This window comes from Sesamum indicum, linkage group LG6 (genome assembly GCF_026168435.1).
Source record: "Sesamum indicum cultivar Baizhima isolate 11 linkage group LG6, ASM2616843v1, whole genome shotgun sequence".
In the NCBI taxonomy this organism is placed as follows: Eukaryota; Viridiplantae; Streptophyta; class Magnoliopsida; order Lamiales; family Pedaliaceae; genus Sesamum; species Sesamum indicum.
Window position 1 is genome coordinate 19,083,384 of NC_142662.1, and position 15,530 is coordinate 19,098,913.

General features: G+C 32.0%; 1 protein-coding gene across 2 annotated transcripts; it reads left to right on the top strand.

Moving 5' to 3' along the window:
- The first annotated feature begins 5,863 nt into the window (after positions 1–5,863).
- Positions 5,864–12,043, top strand: LOC105164139 (PAS domain-containing protein tyrosine kinase family protein). 2 transcript variants are annotated; one of them, XR_016066101.1, is made up of 15 exons: positions 5,864–6,315; positions 8,271–8,682; positions 8,773–8,895; positions 8,972–9,076; positions 9,344–9,857; positions 10,073–10,113; positions 10,212–10,280; positions 10,364–10,464; positions 10,552–10,630; positions 10,728–10,826; positions 10,920–10,988; positions 11,103–11,152; positions 11,318–11,394; positions 11,498–11,592; positions 11,693–11,737. XR_016066101.1 is itself a non-coding variant. In XM_011082719.3 (15 exons), the coding sequence occupies exons 1-15, from the start codon at positions 6,005–6,007 to the stop codon at positions 11,793–11,795; spliced, it is 2,253 nt and encodes a 750-aa protein (XP_011081021.1). In that variant the 5' UTR covers positions 5,876–6,004; the 3' UTR covers positions 11,796–12,043. The 2 variants fall into 2 exon arrangements, 1 of the variants encoding a protein (XP_011081021.1); XM_011082719.3 differs by having other exon boundaries at positions 5,876–6,315; positions 11,313–11,394; positions 11,693–12,043.
- Positions 12,044–15,530: the final 3,487 nt, after the last annotated feature.

Here is a 15,530-nt window from a genome sequence, read left to right on the forward strand (position 1 = left end):
ATTGCAAAGTTTCGTGCTTTTTCTGGAATTTGTATTTGTAGCACTTTTTATTGTTTTTTTTTTTTTTCATTTTCCTCAAAAATAAGTTTTTTTTAAAGAAAATAAGATATTTACAAAAGTATTTTGGAGTAATAGTTACAAGCAGGAAAAGAAAAATTAATGTATTATCATTTTATTTGTAAAATTACTTGACTACCATAGATTTTCATCATTAATGCGATAGGGTTTACTGGTGATTTAGAATTTTAAAAAAATTCCACAAAATTGAACTGTCAGATATATATGAGTATTATTTTTTTTTAATAACTTATAAGGAATAATTATACCGCCCTTCCTTAAAGTCTGATGCAATTATATATATTTGAAAAATATCTTTAGTACCCCTAATATTATTTTTGCCTAACAAATAAATCCATCCGTTAGTAAAAATTCATTGAAATTGTCAATATTAGCGAAAAGTTGAATGAAAAATCCATATATAACCCTAATTGACTTCATTACTGACAAATTACAGGCTAAACGAATCATTTTCTAACCAAAAAATCATTATACATCTTCACATGTTAATGCATTTGATGATGTATATGTCCACTCTTAATATTTATTTGACACGTAATAAGTTAATACTAAATTAATTGGGGTAAATATGGATTCTCGTTCAATATCAATATATATATATATATATATTTGCTGATACCCACAATTTTAATGAATTGTGACTAGCATGTGGATCAAAATAAAAATAATATCAGAAATATTATATATAATTTTTCAAATTACATAAAATTTACGTATAATTATACTACATATTAAAAGATTGCAACTACATACAATAATTTAAAAGAAAGACCAATTTATTCAGAGCAAATCAAATGTATTGAGGATTTGATGTGTTAAATTGGAAGAAAATTGACACTTCAAAAGGTCTGTGCTTTTTCTTGCTTTTGCCTATGATTTGGGTCGAAATCTGCGCGACCTCCTTGGTCGGATGAATTGGTCCTCCAAGCTATTCGAGGTCGCTACTTCTCCCAAACTGATGTAAGGAGGAGATAAGCATATTGTTAGGCTTGCTGAGGTAGGCCCCAACTAAAGCTCTTCGATACTTAAGTCAGTGTTTGATATCAAGGTCGTGTAAGCAGATCGCAAGTCTGAGCGATCTAAAATAAAGAGTAGAAACAGCGTCCCATAAATACACTGAGTATGGAGTATTTATAACGTAGAAAAGAGGGGTTCTGTTGCCCAATTAACGTCTGCCACATGTTCCGGGTTATCGGAGTCGGGTCGCTGGACTCGACCCGCAGGTCGACCCGAATCCAGTAGAAATGACGCAGATCTTCTGGGTAAAATCGCAATTTTAAAGCCCTTAAAAGGTAAAATAATATTTTTTCATACAGAAATTCTTACTCATGCTTAACTTTTTTTTTTCTTTTAGTGAATATCTTTGATGTGTTATCTTTGAACCATTAAGGAGCTATAGGTCATGTGTTATATGCATGCTTACAAACAAGTATTATACATGAATAAATGCAAAATTGATCGAAAACATTCGTGAAACCACACTTTCGATTTTAGTTTATAAAGAGACAATTTAATTTGTTGTTTTTCAAATCGCATATAGTCGTCATTTGAAATTTGTCTTAAACTATCCAAATTGCACGATACAAATTACATTTACACCCCTCTAATTTTTAGTGTAATTATAAAAATCACCCATATCTTTGTATAATTACAAAAATTATAGTTACCAGTGTTTTTAGCCAAAAAAAAGTTGCATGAATGTGTGAAATATCAATAATGCCCCTTCTAATAAAACCTTAAAAAAAAAAGAAAGATGAAAATACGTTTTGTTGTGTGACTATTTTGCTCTTAGAGGTATTTTTGTAATTACTAAATATTAGAAGTAGTGTTAGAGTAATATTTTAGAGAAGACAATATGACATCATATATTTTTATTTATTATATCAATTTTAATTCAAATCTAAATTTCATAACATCATTCATTTCAAATTAAAAATATTCATATTAATTAATAAATTTTAAATGAGCATAGCCTATCGCCCGTACCAATTTTCTCTTATAGAACCTCTATATAAAATTATACCTTTTAATAGTTATAAAATTATATTTTTATATATTAATAAAATTAGTTACTAGATTATAAATTTCAAATTCAGAATTTATCTTAACTATTATAAATTATTATATATTTTTAATATTAAAAGAATTTTCTATTTTTCAAATTAAGTTTTAAGTCCGAGGAGGCTACGGTTGCGATAGCAGTGAGAAAAACGAAAAAGAATATTTCATTAATAAATGAATTAATTACTAAATTATGTTGAAATCATGATTTACTAGTTATAAATAAAAAATAGAGGATAATGAATAATAATTAATATGACAATTTTGTAAATTTTAAAATTTATTAACTAATAATTAATATGAAATTTTTAATTTGAAACTTTTGAAAGATTAAAAAGTGCAATTTTATGAAATTTAGTTTCAAATTAAAATTTTGTATTAAAAATTAAGATAGATATATTACATCCTGTCTTGTATAATTTCATACCAATAAATGTGGCACATTTATATATGTAGATATTTTTTTAAAAATAAGATAAAGTAAAATATTTATATAAACTGTATTATTCATAGTAAAAAGAACCATATTAAGACATTAAGTTGATATAAATATTTTTAGATAAAAAAATATCGACGAACAAAGATAATAAATACTATTGAAGAAATCAAAAAATACATGAGGAAAAAATAATAACTACAAAAGATAGTTACGTAAAACAATAATAAATAGATAAATTAAAAATAATTATTTAATTTAGAATTTTAAAAATAAATAGCAGATCAAAATAAAGCGACACAATAAAAGAGTGTTCCCACTTAACATTCATTGAGAGAATGTAACTACCCGAACACTATTCGTCCGACTCATTGAACTTTACGGAGGTGCAGCTACCTCATGACAATTATCGCTTCAGTACGATATTTTACGTTATCAAATAAATTAAATACATATTAATTATACTCGGTGTTTCTTTTTCACTGAATATATAAATAACTAACGCATACTTCTTAATTTAGAAAATTAAATATGTGTCGATTAAAGAAAATTGTATGTTTGCTAACATTTATAACTTTCGACCTAATAGTAGGAACTTGGATAGAGATGACGAGTAGAGTGGGTAGACGGGAGCCCTGTGTAGAGTTCAAGTCAATTTATATCCGGTCTATGGATGGGGACAAGTTTTAATTTTTTCAACCCAACTGGGTTTTGGTCGGGTATCAAGTTTTCTTCGAAACTCGTCATGAACCAGATTTGGATAATATACTTTCTTATAAATTAATGAACGTCTAACATATATTTTTTTATAATGGATTTGGTATTTGTTAGACGACTATTAATTCTATAAGGTATTTATAATTTTTTAAATAATAAAAGGGTAATTATCATTTTAATAAATTTAAAGAAGCTGGTCGCAATCTACCTGATAATAATTGTTATTAATGCCACGAGGATAAGTCCAAAACATGTACTTGATTTAATTTAATATTTGTAATAATAATAGTCATCAATTCATTGCTTGAAATGTTAGGAAGTCTAAGATTACAATGCACCTATAATTAGAAAAATATCCCTACAAAGTCAAAAACCCGAATGTAATACACTTGTTCAAAAAGTTTTTGAGTTGGAAGAAATTTTATTTAGTTTGAGTTTGATGATTGATTTAAAAATATTAATTTATTATGTATCGAATATTATAATCATGATATATTAATTGATTTAAAAATATTAATATTTTTTTATAAAAAAATTGAAAATAAAATATCCAACCTTAGCCGTAGGGCAAAGTAGTGAAATTACAAAAAAGTATATGTGATAACGGAAATTAATATTCAATACTATATACCAAAGATTTTTTAAAGTTAAATTGGATAAAATAGATATTTTTTCATTTAAGAGATAGTTAAATTCAAAGTAAAAAATTATATTTTTGGTCCTATTATTATAAGATATTAGTACGTTTGGTCATGTAACTTACTTCATTTATATATTTAGTCTTTTTTTTGTTGACGTATTTAGTTATGGACATCTCACATTCAATCTCTTTTTGGCAAATTTAGTTTTGTGTTTACAATTTTGGTCCTCTTTACACTGGAGCAGATTTCTTTTTTATCATGTAACTATAGGTCGTTATCACAAAATTATCAATACAAGATTAAATTTGTCCCCCCCTCCCCCTCCCCCTCCCCCTCCCCCCCTCACAAAAAAAAAGACCAAATGTGATATGTTATTGACTAAATTAATTTAAAAAATAAATAAATGTAATAGAGTAAATTACAGGACTAAAAACGCTAATAATTTGTAGATATAGAACCAAAAATATAATTTTGCCTAAATTCAAATATGAAGTTTTTTTTTTTTTTTTTTATGGGTCTAAAGCGTATTGTCTAGCCCAAAACAGTTGGGACATTGTTTAGGCTACTTGGCCATCACTCTATGACACTTATTACTTAACAATCAACTTATAATTGATTACAAGCAACCTCACCAATCCACTCATAAATTAATAATAATCTTGAAAATGAGGGGATGATGTTATTGTTTTTATTTTTTTATTAGTATAATAAAACATGGATTTTTTCAACGTACTGACATGGGGAGGAAATTTCAGCTCGGACCTGACTCGATCAAATCTGAACTAATCATATGTCAATTATAATATATTTGCTGTGTGATTGGTGTACAGTTCAATTTAGAAATTCCCGTGATTGATTTGGTTTGATAAGAATTTAATTCGGGCAAAAAAATTCCGTCTTCTCACTTAAGTGATATTTAAATTTGAAGTATTGATTTCACACCATCACGTTTCGGTCACTATTGTTAAGGTCAACAGAGTAAAATCATACAAAAATTTTAATTTTTAATTATCATCTAAAAAATTTCATACTTATTTAAGTTGGATATTTGGATTTGAAAAGGAGGGAGGACTATTAATTATTTCATTTTTCTAATATTATCCAAAGATTAAATTATTACAAAATTTATAGAATGATGAACAGAGCCGCAACACTTGAGTAACATATAGACCAAAGTCTCATTTTTGCCCATGAAGGTAGATTTTCAAGATGGCGAATTTCTGATCAAAACGGGTAATACTAAAAGTACTGATTGAGAAGGTCAACTGCACTCCACATCAACAACATATGATGAGGATGAATAAGTGAATTACCATATCGCGATAAATATTAATTTTCAGGGTGAATTATAAAAAGTTCATAAGAGGTTTGCTATAATTATAAATATATTATTTGAAAATTTTTCAATACCTTAACGTCCATCCAACAACTAGTCTAATCTGTTAGTTTCTATTATATTTTTTTTTATTTTTGTGATTAACTGACCAAAATGCCTTATAATTTATAATCTTATTTATTTTTATTTTCTTTAATTTTTATAAAAAAGATGTGCAATTTTTTTAAAAAATTCATCCACTTTGTCTTTTTTATATTTTTTAAATAAAAATATAATACAAATAAAATTAATAATTTTAGATCTTTATTTAATAATTACATAATTTTAATCAAATATAAAAAAAATACTGATAATCTTCCAAATATTAAAAAGATATGCGTAACGAGGAAGCTTTACTCGAACTTTATATTTTACTAGGTGTTTTTGAGACAGCTCCAATTTCTCATTTCCAAGATCTGGGTCGGACCCGGGCCGGGCACGAGGTTGAAGGCCGCAATTCCGAAATTGTCCTATAATTCAGGTCAGGGTAGGTTTTCTCGGGTAATAAGACGGCAGTCGCGACGTGGCGGACACCGGTTTGCCCCACGACTCAACATCAAAATCAAATAATATAATTCCACCACTTGTTATTTTTTAAACCAACAATGTTTTCTCTCTACTACAAAAACCTTTGGCCACCCCACCACTCAACAACCCGTATGCACTTTTCACACCACCACCATCTCCTCCACCGCCATGGACGGCGGCGACAAGTCCGCTGCCGGCTTGTACCGGTTACTGTTGGATCGGTTCCAGAGTCTGGAGGCCAGCCACCAGAAACTCCAGGAACAGTTTCAAGTTCTCTTGCAAGAGAAGACTAGCAATGTTAGCACCAAGACTTTTCAAGAAAAGGATGTGACCTCAGATTCCGGAGACATGTCGTCATTCCCCGGATGGGATTCCGTTCCCGGAACGTTCTATGGCGGGCACCCGTATAGGAAGGTGCTGGAGCACATGGGGCATGCAGTTCACGTCTGTAGAGCTGGTTCCGGGGAGATCATTTATTGGTTATTGTTCTTTTTTAAAAAATCTCAGTAAATTAGTTTAATCAATGATTTCTTGAAAATTACTCTCCGTCGAGTTACTCATTCTTTGATTTGTTTAAGAAGGTGGAGTTGCTGCAACTATGTTTCGATATGTTTTATTTGGATGAGGGGCCAAATTACAGATACAATGGCCTTTTCTGTCTTTCTCAGTAGGTTCAAATTTCAAGAAATTGATATCGACTATATCTAGTGTGGAGAAGTGTATATGAGAAGAAAGATTGAATCTTGTTGCTGCAGATCTCTTGGGCCATTGATTTTGATGATGAGTATCATTGTCATTGATCTTGTTTCTGCAAATCCATGGATTTTTTTATGTGAAGTATCAGGGCAATGACTTTTTTAGCTTGACTTTGTGTTTGTTTCTTGTTTGGCTGTCTCTTTTACGATGTTGAAGAGAGATGAGGATTAAGAGCCACAATAATTGATGGACGAAAAGTTCTGGCTTTATTTTATGTACTTTACTTAAGCCACGTCTCTTGAGAGTAGAGAGCCACAGGTTGACTTATGGTAAAGGTGGTTTTACTCATTCAGTAGCAAGTATGTCTCCTCATGATAGAGTAATTATGGATGTTAGATATTGTGAGGATCTCTAGCTCAGCTCTAGTTTAGCAGGACGGTGGAATCCAAGAAAGGATATGTCCCTATCAGTATTGTGACGGTCATGTCTTCTATGTATTCTGAGATGGTTTAGACGCTGAAAGTCTAGGGCCATAACGATTGATTGAGTGCGAAGGGATTTTCTACATTGATCAATAAAGTAAACACGTTTTGAGTATGGAGCATTAGATGTCTATTCAAGGATAGGAACTGATGCCCAATACCATGCCCTAAACTAAAGCCGGGAGACGGTTGATAGTAGGATTGCTAAAAGCCCTTTGAGATTAGAGGAATTCTTGCTCAAAATTTTCTTGAAACTTCTGTTATTCTTCTAGCATCGACATAAGTTTGGACGAGAAAATCTTATGTAGACAACTCATCCGCCAAAAATGAATTTTACGCAGGAGTGTAAATATGAAATTGCACCATTCAAGATGCTTGGCCTTTGCCAAATTTTTTGCTTATGCTTTTAAATTCTTTTTCAAAGTCTAATCGCACTCCTACCCCCTATCACTGTGGTGAGTGGTGGGAAATTAGTTAATCAATAATACAGGTTCAAGAATTTCAGGTGAATGCTACTTAACAGTTATATTAGAAATTTGCTTCTGTGATATTGTACATGAGGTATCTTACTAAAATACATAATAATGTAAGATCCAGGTATATTCGGTGGCTGATTGCTGTGTTTGCTTAACCCTCTAATCGAACCAAGATCTTAAAGTCTAACTTGACCGTGTAGCATGAGAATTCTTAGAGTTTATTCTCCATTCTCAGTGAAGATCCACCACATGATACAACTAATGCTCAATTGTCTGACATCTTGTATAATAAGCCATGGTGGTGCCTTGCCAAAGCTAATAGTTACTTGGGATTTCCAATTTTGGATTAGATCGTTGCCCAGTTTCCAAATTCCTTAATCTGATATACATGTAAAAGTTAAAATCTGCAAGACACAGTACCTTCTCATCGGTATTTGTGGACCTTTCCGTGTTTCAAAACTTTACATTAGGCTCTCAGTCAAGGATAAGGGTTGTGCTTGTCAGAATATTGTAGAACTACTTATGTAATGAGTTCCCTATTCTTGAAATGAATGTAACTTTTCTTGTTGAGAAGTCTGTAGCCCTATCTACCATAATAAGTTTTGTAAGTTAAGTTTGATGAATGCTCCGTGTAGATATTGAATTGCTAATTCTAATTAGCCAATGTGTTAGTTGGACCTCTGTGGGCTAATAATTATGAGGCAGCAGCTCTTGTCTGAGATTATAAGCATTTATGTTCCACCATATGGCACATCATAATGGATATATCTAATGTTGCAGGAACTGTGCAGCTGAAAAGCTTTTCGGATATAAAGAATATGATGTGATTGGACAGAGAGTTGTTGAACTTCTCTTTGATGAAGAACATTATCGTTTGGCTCGGGCACTGTTAGAAAGGTTGAGCGCTGGGGAGTCTTGGTCAGGTCAGCTCCCTCTCAGGAAGAGGTCCGGCCAAAATTTCATGGCAATGGTTACCAAGAGCCCGTTATACGAGGATAGCGAGCTCGTTGGCATTGTCACTGTGTCTAGTGATGCAGCTGTATTTAATTACTCAAATTGGGGAAATATGCGAGCACATGAAGATCATGCTAATGGACATTCATTCCGTAGAATAAATTTGAAGAAGATCCAGTGGCATCCACAACCACAGATTGCAGCCGTGCCCCAGCTCGCATCTTCTGTTTCCAATTTGGTGCTTATCATTGTGTCCTATGTCTCTTTCTAGCTCATGATTTTTAGTCTCCGTTTGGAGAGACATTACACTTTTCTACTAATTGATCAGGCTTCAAAATTTTTGCGGAAACGTGGGGATATTTCCTGTAATACATGTAGATCTACAACAGAGGGTGAGCAAGCTGAAGTAGAAAGTCAAGATGCACGAGCAGATAGACCGCCAAGGGCCCCTGTAAGTTTCGGTTATAATGGTGAATTTGATTGAATTAAGTGTAAGTGAAATGAATAAAAAACTATAATTGTTGCAGACTGCAAAGCCTGGTTTCAGTTTGTCCATAGGGAAGAGCAAAGCGGAATCGATGAGCTCGGAGAGCCAAGAATCAACATTTGAACTTGCTCAGGCTCCGAAATTTGTATTGTTCCATTTTCTGTTTCTCCTTATGCATTTTGCATATTATCCAAATCATCTATTTGCTAATTAGAATCCAAATTTATTTGGATGGATATTGGCTCGAAAGGTCCATCACCATCTTCTCTGGAACCTTTTGAACATGGGAAAATGGCATGACATGATGATATCTGAGATCTGAACATTTCCACTCTTCTTGATCTTGGTTTTCTGATGGATTTTCTGAAATATAGTGTATTCAATTTGGTTTTTATTGCATCTGAAACTGCAGGCCATAAAGCTCTTTTCAAAATTGCAAATAGGAGCGATCAGCAATGTAGAGAAAGCCGTGGATGAGAATATTCAACAAAATGGATCTGAAGATAATTCAAGGAGAAAGGAGGCAGCAAATGGAGCATGCTGCCGGAGAGATTCAATAGAGAGCACTTCTCCTATTTGTAATCTCGACGCTAACAATTATCATGCAGAGGATGATCTGGCAGGAACTCCCCATGCTTTAGAAAGAAAACAACGAGACACACATTTGAACCCCTCTGTTACTAATGATCAGTTGCTAAGATCAAGTGATGAAAAAGAGTCTGTGGCTAACGTGCCAAATATAAAACCATTGGATTCAGAAGATGCGTCTCCTAGACAGTCGGATTGTCATAAAATTCCAACTTCAGGTGAGAGTTTTGGCAGTGGACACGGAAGCTCCTCAAGCAGAGGTGAAAATGATTCGCACATGGTTGTGGATATTGAGATTCGTTGGGAAGATCTCCAATTGAGGGAGCAAGTTGGGCAAGGTAAAGTTGAAGTAGCTTGTACGTAGAATCTGTATGCACATTTCAAAGTCGGGACGCATTCCCACGTGAGGGCCAAATAGAAGTACGAGTTCTTGATTAGTAGAGGATACATAGTTATTTTTCCATGTATCCAGTCTGCATTATTAAATACAGCAACATGTTTTACTGATATTTTAGATCTTCATTCACCTTGATGTACCATTTTCACCTTTTAGGTTCATTTGCAGTTGTGTATCGTGGAGTCTGGAATGGATCGGTACGTTGCCAAATTCAGAAGTTTTTTAAACTACTCTGAAGAGCAATGGAAATCTATATCACCTATGATCAATCCTCTCTTTTCTTCATAATTTTTAGGATGTCGCAGTTAAGGTATATTCTGGAAGTCAGTACAGCGAGCAGACTTTGCTCGACTATAAAAAAGAGGTAGATTGACACACTATACAGCATAGTGATTGTTTTCAGTTACTCCACCACATCCTAACTCAAAAATTCAACATACGGGTCAGATCGATATCATGAGAAGACTGAGACATCCAAATGTATTGCTGTTCATGGGAGCAGTGTGCACTGAGGAAAAACTTGCCATGGTCACAGAGTACTTGACCAGGTAAGTCAAGCAAATTCTCTACCTTATTTTCTTGTATCTTGGTTTATAAAGCATCCATTCACAAAAATGTTATGTCGATATGATCAGGGGAAGTCTCTTCAAAACTCTTCATAGGAACAACCAGTCGTTGGATGTCAAACGACGTCTGAAGATGGCTCTTGATGTGGTATGTTTCTGCTGAGTTAATCATTTTCCTTTACGCAACATATCTGGAAATGCCGATCACCGCATGCTAGTTGTTCACCCTCTTTCTCGGTTGGCAGGCCAGAGGCATGAACTATTTGCACCACAGAAATCCTCCAATAGTACATAGAGACCTGAAATCTTCAAACCTTCTCGTCGATAAAAGCTGGACCGTGAAGGTACCCTCGCCAGATACAGAACTAATTAGTAGCATCATATTATTGGCTGCACTGAAAAATTTGGGAAATTCCAGTTACATTTCCTCTTTTCAGGTTGGAGACTTTGGCTTATCAAAGTTGAAGGATTCAACTTTCTTAACGGCAAGATCTGGAAGAGGCACAGTTAAGACCTTCACTTAAGTGCTTCTCATCTATCTCGATTCATTCATAAATATGATGTGTTTCTCTAAGTTTTGTACCGTGATTTGATTTTTTTTCTCTGTTGGATCACTACAGCCTCAGTGGATGGCACCTGAAGTCCTTCGCAATGAACCTTCAACAGAAAAGTAATCCTCCATCACTGATTTTCCATGGTTTCGCCTATCCTCGATATTCTTCCGAAACCAATCATTCATAATTTTATTTTAAGTTTACTTTCTGAAAAATTAACATGAATTGAAGGGCTATTTATTTTCTTGAGTTGAATATGTGCTCGATTCTAACCAGGTCAGATGTCTTCAGTTACGGTGTGATACTGTGGGAACTAATGACTGTACGCATTCCTTGGAGCAACCTTAACTCCTTGCAGGTAACTTTCGTCCATCGAATCTTGAGTTGTTTTGCTCTTATCATAGTTGGCGTATTCTTCTAACCCTCAATCTTGCATGACACCCTTAAACATGTTTGCAAAGGTTGTTGGAATCGTCGGCTTCATGGACCGCAGATTAGACATTCCAGACAACATGGATCACCAAATTTCTTCCATCATCTCCGACTGCTGGCAAAGGTAATGTATCAACCGACTCTAATGAGGTTTGTCATATCTATCGATCAATAATTTAGTCGAAATCAACTGTTGATCGTAACTAAACGATACTCGCTAGCAGCAACCCTGAGGACCGCCCGTCATTTGAAGACATCATCCGTAGAATGACAGACTTAGTCCACACAAGTTCTGGAGCAACAGCCAGGACGGCTTCCACGCCTTAAAATGTTCGTTCTGACAGCCTCGATGACTTATAGGATAGAACCTTACCGCCTTTTGTTTCACTAGTGACCTTTTCTTACAACCCTTTTGGTAAGTAAACTAGCATAGTTTGCATCACTCTGTCAGAAAATCGAGTGAAACTGAGGTTTGTTTCCCGAGTTTTTCATGCATCAGTTTTGGTTCTTGGGCTGATATGGGATTGTACATTCTCTTCATTGTTTTACTTCAACTAAAAAATCATATGAAAACATGTTATTTTTTATTTAAATGAAATAGAATGATGTTATGGTAAGAACTAAGAAGGAATTGAGCCCACAGTCAAGTTGAAGAAGAGATTTCCAGGTTGAATATAAAGCTAATATTAACATCGAGCCGCAAAGAAAAGACTTAATTACCCCAACATCCACTCATCTACTACGATTTTTTACAAACCATGCTTCTTTTTTGCATAATTACTCGTACATTCAAAAGAAACGTCAGTATTATTACCCTGACATCATAAATTGTATCTTTTTTCAATCATACATCTTATTACTGTTGAGGAGTTATTAATAGTTTGCATGTGATTTTGTTGATCTCATTTCAAGAGGTTCGATTGGGCTATCGCGGCTCTTTTTAACGTTGTTGGGCCTTTTGGGTAACTATATTTACATCTTTGGGATTGTTTTATATTCTTATTTATACAAATTTTATAGGGGGTCATTATAATTTACCCACAAAATGCTTGCACGAAATTTGATATTTAACTCATATTAATTTATTATAAATTAAATAATTTTTTTTTTATAAATTACTCTTATATCTTCACACGATAATGCATGTGAAAACGTATGTCGTCACTCTTATAAAGATCATTCGACTACAATTGAATTTATTTGATCTGTAATAAGTAATAAGTTAACATGGGTATATATATGAATATCCATTAAATTTTTTTATTAAGATCAAAAAATTTATTAAATTATTACTAATAAAGATATCTATTTATTAGATAAAATAAATATTAAAAATACTTTAATATTAGAGGTTATTATTCAAACGGTTTCAAATTTATATATAATTACACTTAAATTTCAAGAAAACGCGAGTTATAAATATGGAGTGAGGGGGCAAGTGCAAATGGGAAAGGGGAAATGTGGGATAAATGCATTTTTTGGTCCTTAAATATAGTTATTAGTGCAATTTTGGTCCTCAAATTTTAATTTTCTTTTGGCACTTTTGGTCCTTTTATTAATTTTTTCGTTAAATTGAACAAAAATTTTATTTAAAATGTATTTTTCTCTCATTTTGTAGTATTTTTCAAATTGTAATTCAATGCATCTATCTTTTTTATTTTTCTTCAAATTTTAAAAGTGAATAAATAAAAAAAACTAAATTTAAGCAATAAATCTTTTAAAATTTATTGAAAATTTTTTTATTATTGACATTTTTTTGTTAAGATTATTTAGAATATTTTGCTTAAATTTATTTATTAATTTTTTGTTTATTCTCTTTTGAAATTTAAAAAAATAGAAAAAATGAGTGTATTATATTACAATTTCAAAAACACCACAAAAAATGAGAGAAAAACAGCAATGTTTTTCACTTTAAATGGAATTTTCATTAAGTTTAACGGGGAATGTTCAGAAGTGCAAAAAAAAATTTAAAGCTTTGAGAATAAGATTACAATTTTAAGAGAATTAAAATCGTGTTATTGACTATATTTGATGACAAGAAATACGTTTTCCCCGGGAAATGTTGTACATGTGATTGTGAAGATGATGAATAGGGTTATGGCTATGGAAGTGGGAGCAGAGCAGCAGCAGACACCAAATCCATACCATGTGATTTTCGATCTACCAAAAGTGGTAATAAGAAGCGCACAACTCCCCAATATTAACCTTCCCTTTTTACCCTGCTCTTCCTGTATGGTCTTATCGCCTCTGACGTCAAATTCCCCCACCCACTCTGCTTCCGGCACGTTACGTCCTGTGGGGGCCCACACCCTACCACCAACCGCTGATTGGGACTCTCTGGGACTAGGGTGCATCATTTCACGCTTCACGTGATCCATCTCTCCTTTTTTACCCTTCCCCTTTTCACCACTTAAATAATTTATATTAATTTCATGTAATTAATAGGTGTGTGAGATATTTCTTAGGACGATCAAATGTGTTTGGAATATTTTTTTTTTAAATTAAAACAATATTTTTATAAAAAAATATTATTTTAACTTGATCGAAAGTACGTCTCACGACTAAACATCGACCTGTTTCAAATCACATAAGTTAGAAAAAATTACATTCCCTTTATTCGATATTCAGTATAATTGTATGCAGATTTTCTTATGATTTGAAAAATTAAATGTATTGTTCTTGAAATTTGTTTTCATCTAACAAATAAGTTTTTAAATTAGTCATAATTTATCGAATGTGCTTGTATTTAAAAAAAAAATGGGATAAAAATTCTTATGTATTCTGATTTGACTTATTACTGATTTATTACAGGTCAAATAATTTTTTTTATGAACCAAATCACCTTTATTCATCTTCACATGTTAATACATATGAAGAGGTATATCTTTACCTAATGGAGTTTAGTTAGAAAATTTTGTTTGATCTTTTTAATTTTAAGTAACGAATAAAATTATTTTTTAAATGAATGCAAACCTCAAGAATACTATTTGTAATTTTGCAAATCGCAAAAGGTTTACGTGTAATTATTACTCCAAATATCAAAAAAGGGAAGTGTGATTATCCCTGTAATTTAAGATTCAATAAACTATAATATACTTTCTTAAAATTAGCATAATTCGAAATATCCCCTATCTGTTAGAACAAAAATACAAATACCTTCTAAAATGAACAAACGAATAATAAATTCTTCTTCATGACATGCTACTATAGAAAATATTTATTGAATACTTTTTAATTCTACAGAATATGTTAAAAAAAATTAAATAAAAATAAAATTAATAATTATAATAAATTTCAAAAAAATATTTATAATTTATCCTTTAAAATAATAATAGAAGGTATAAAACTATTGAGCATTCTTAAAGTTTAGCATTGGTAATTATACCTAAATTCTATGTGTTTTGGAAGGTTACATCTAACATCCCTGAGATTTGCTTCTATCTAACAAATTCGTTAGTAAAAAGTTCACTGCACTTGCTGATATTAACAAAAAAAAGTTAAATAAAAATTTATATTTACCTCAATTGACTTATTGCAAATCAAATATTTTTTTACTAGAGTAGCCTAATAATGATGAAGTATATCTTCACATGCGCGTAAAGACGTGTGATAGTTATTTGATCATAAAAAAATTATCTGATCTATAATAAATCAATAATAAGTCAATTATGATATAAATATAGTTTTTTTTAATGTTTTTATTAATATTCGCATATCTAATAAATTTTGACTAATTGCGTGGCCTATAAATAATAAAAATTATGTATAATTACTCCAAATTTCAATACGCACAAATATAATTATCCCAAAAATTTAGCATTGGCGGGGCCAAGTGAGTCGGCGCCGAATTATCGGACTCCGCCTAACGCTATGTTCCCATTGGTTTCATCCATTATTCCTTTCCAAGTTCAACAACCAAATTTGTTCAATCTGCCCCCTTTCATAATAGCTTTTTCGTCTTTGTCTTTTTTTTAATAATAAAACCATTGATTTAGAATTTTTTATTTATTAAATTTATATAAATATAAACTTTTAAAAAAAATAAATATAATAAATTATATG

Excerpts from the sequence above, each read along its gene's own strand:
- LOC105164139 (XM_011082719.3), top strand. The coding sequence starts at position 6,005 with ATGGACGGCGGCGACAAGTCCGCTGCCGGCTTGTACCGGTTACTGTTG. Across the intron at positions 10,114-10,211 it reads GTGGAGTCTGGAATGGATCG|GATGTCGCAGTTAAGGTATA; the intron begins GTACGTTGCCAA and ends CATAATTTTTAG. Across the intron at positions 11,593-11,692 it reads ATCTCCGACTGCTGGCAAAG|CAACCCTGAGGACCGCCCGT; the intron begins GTAATGTATCAA and ends ACTCGCTAGCAG.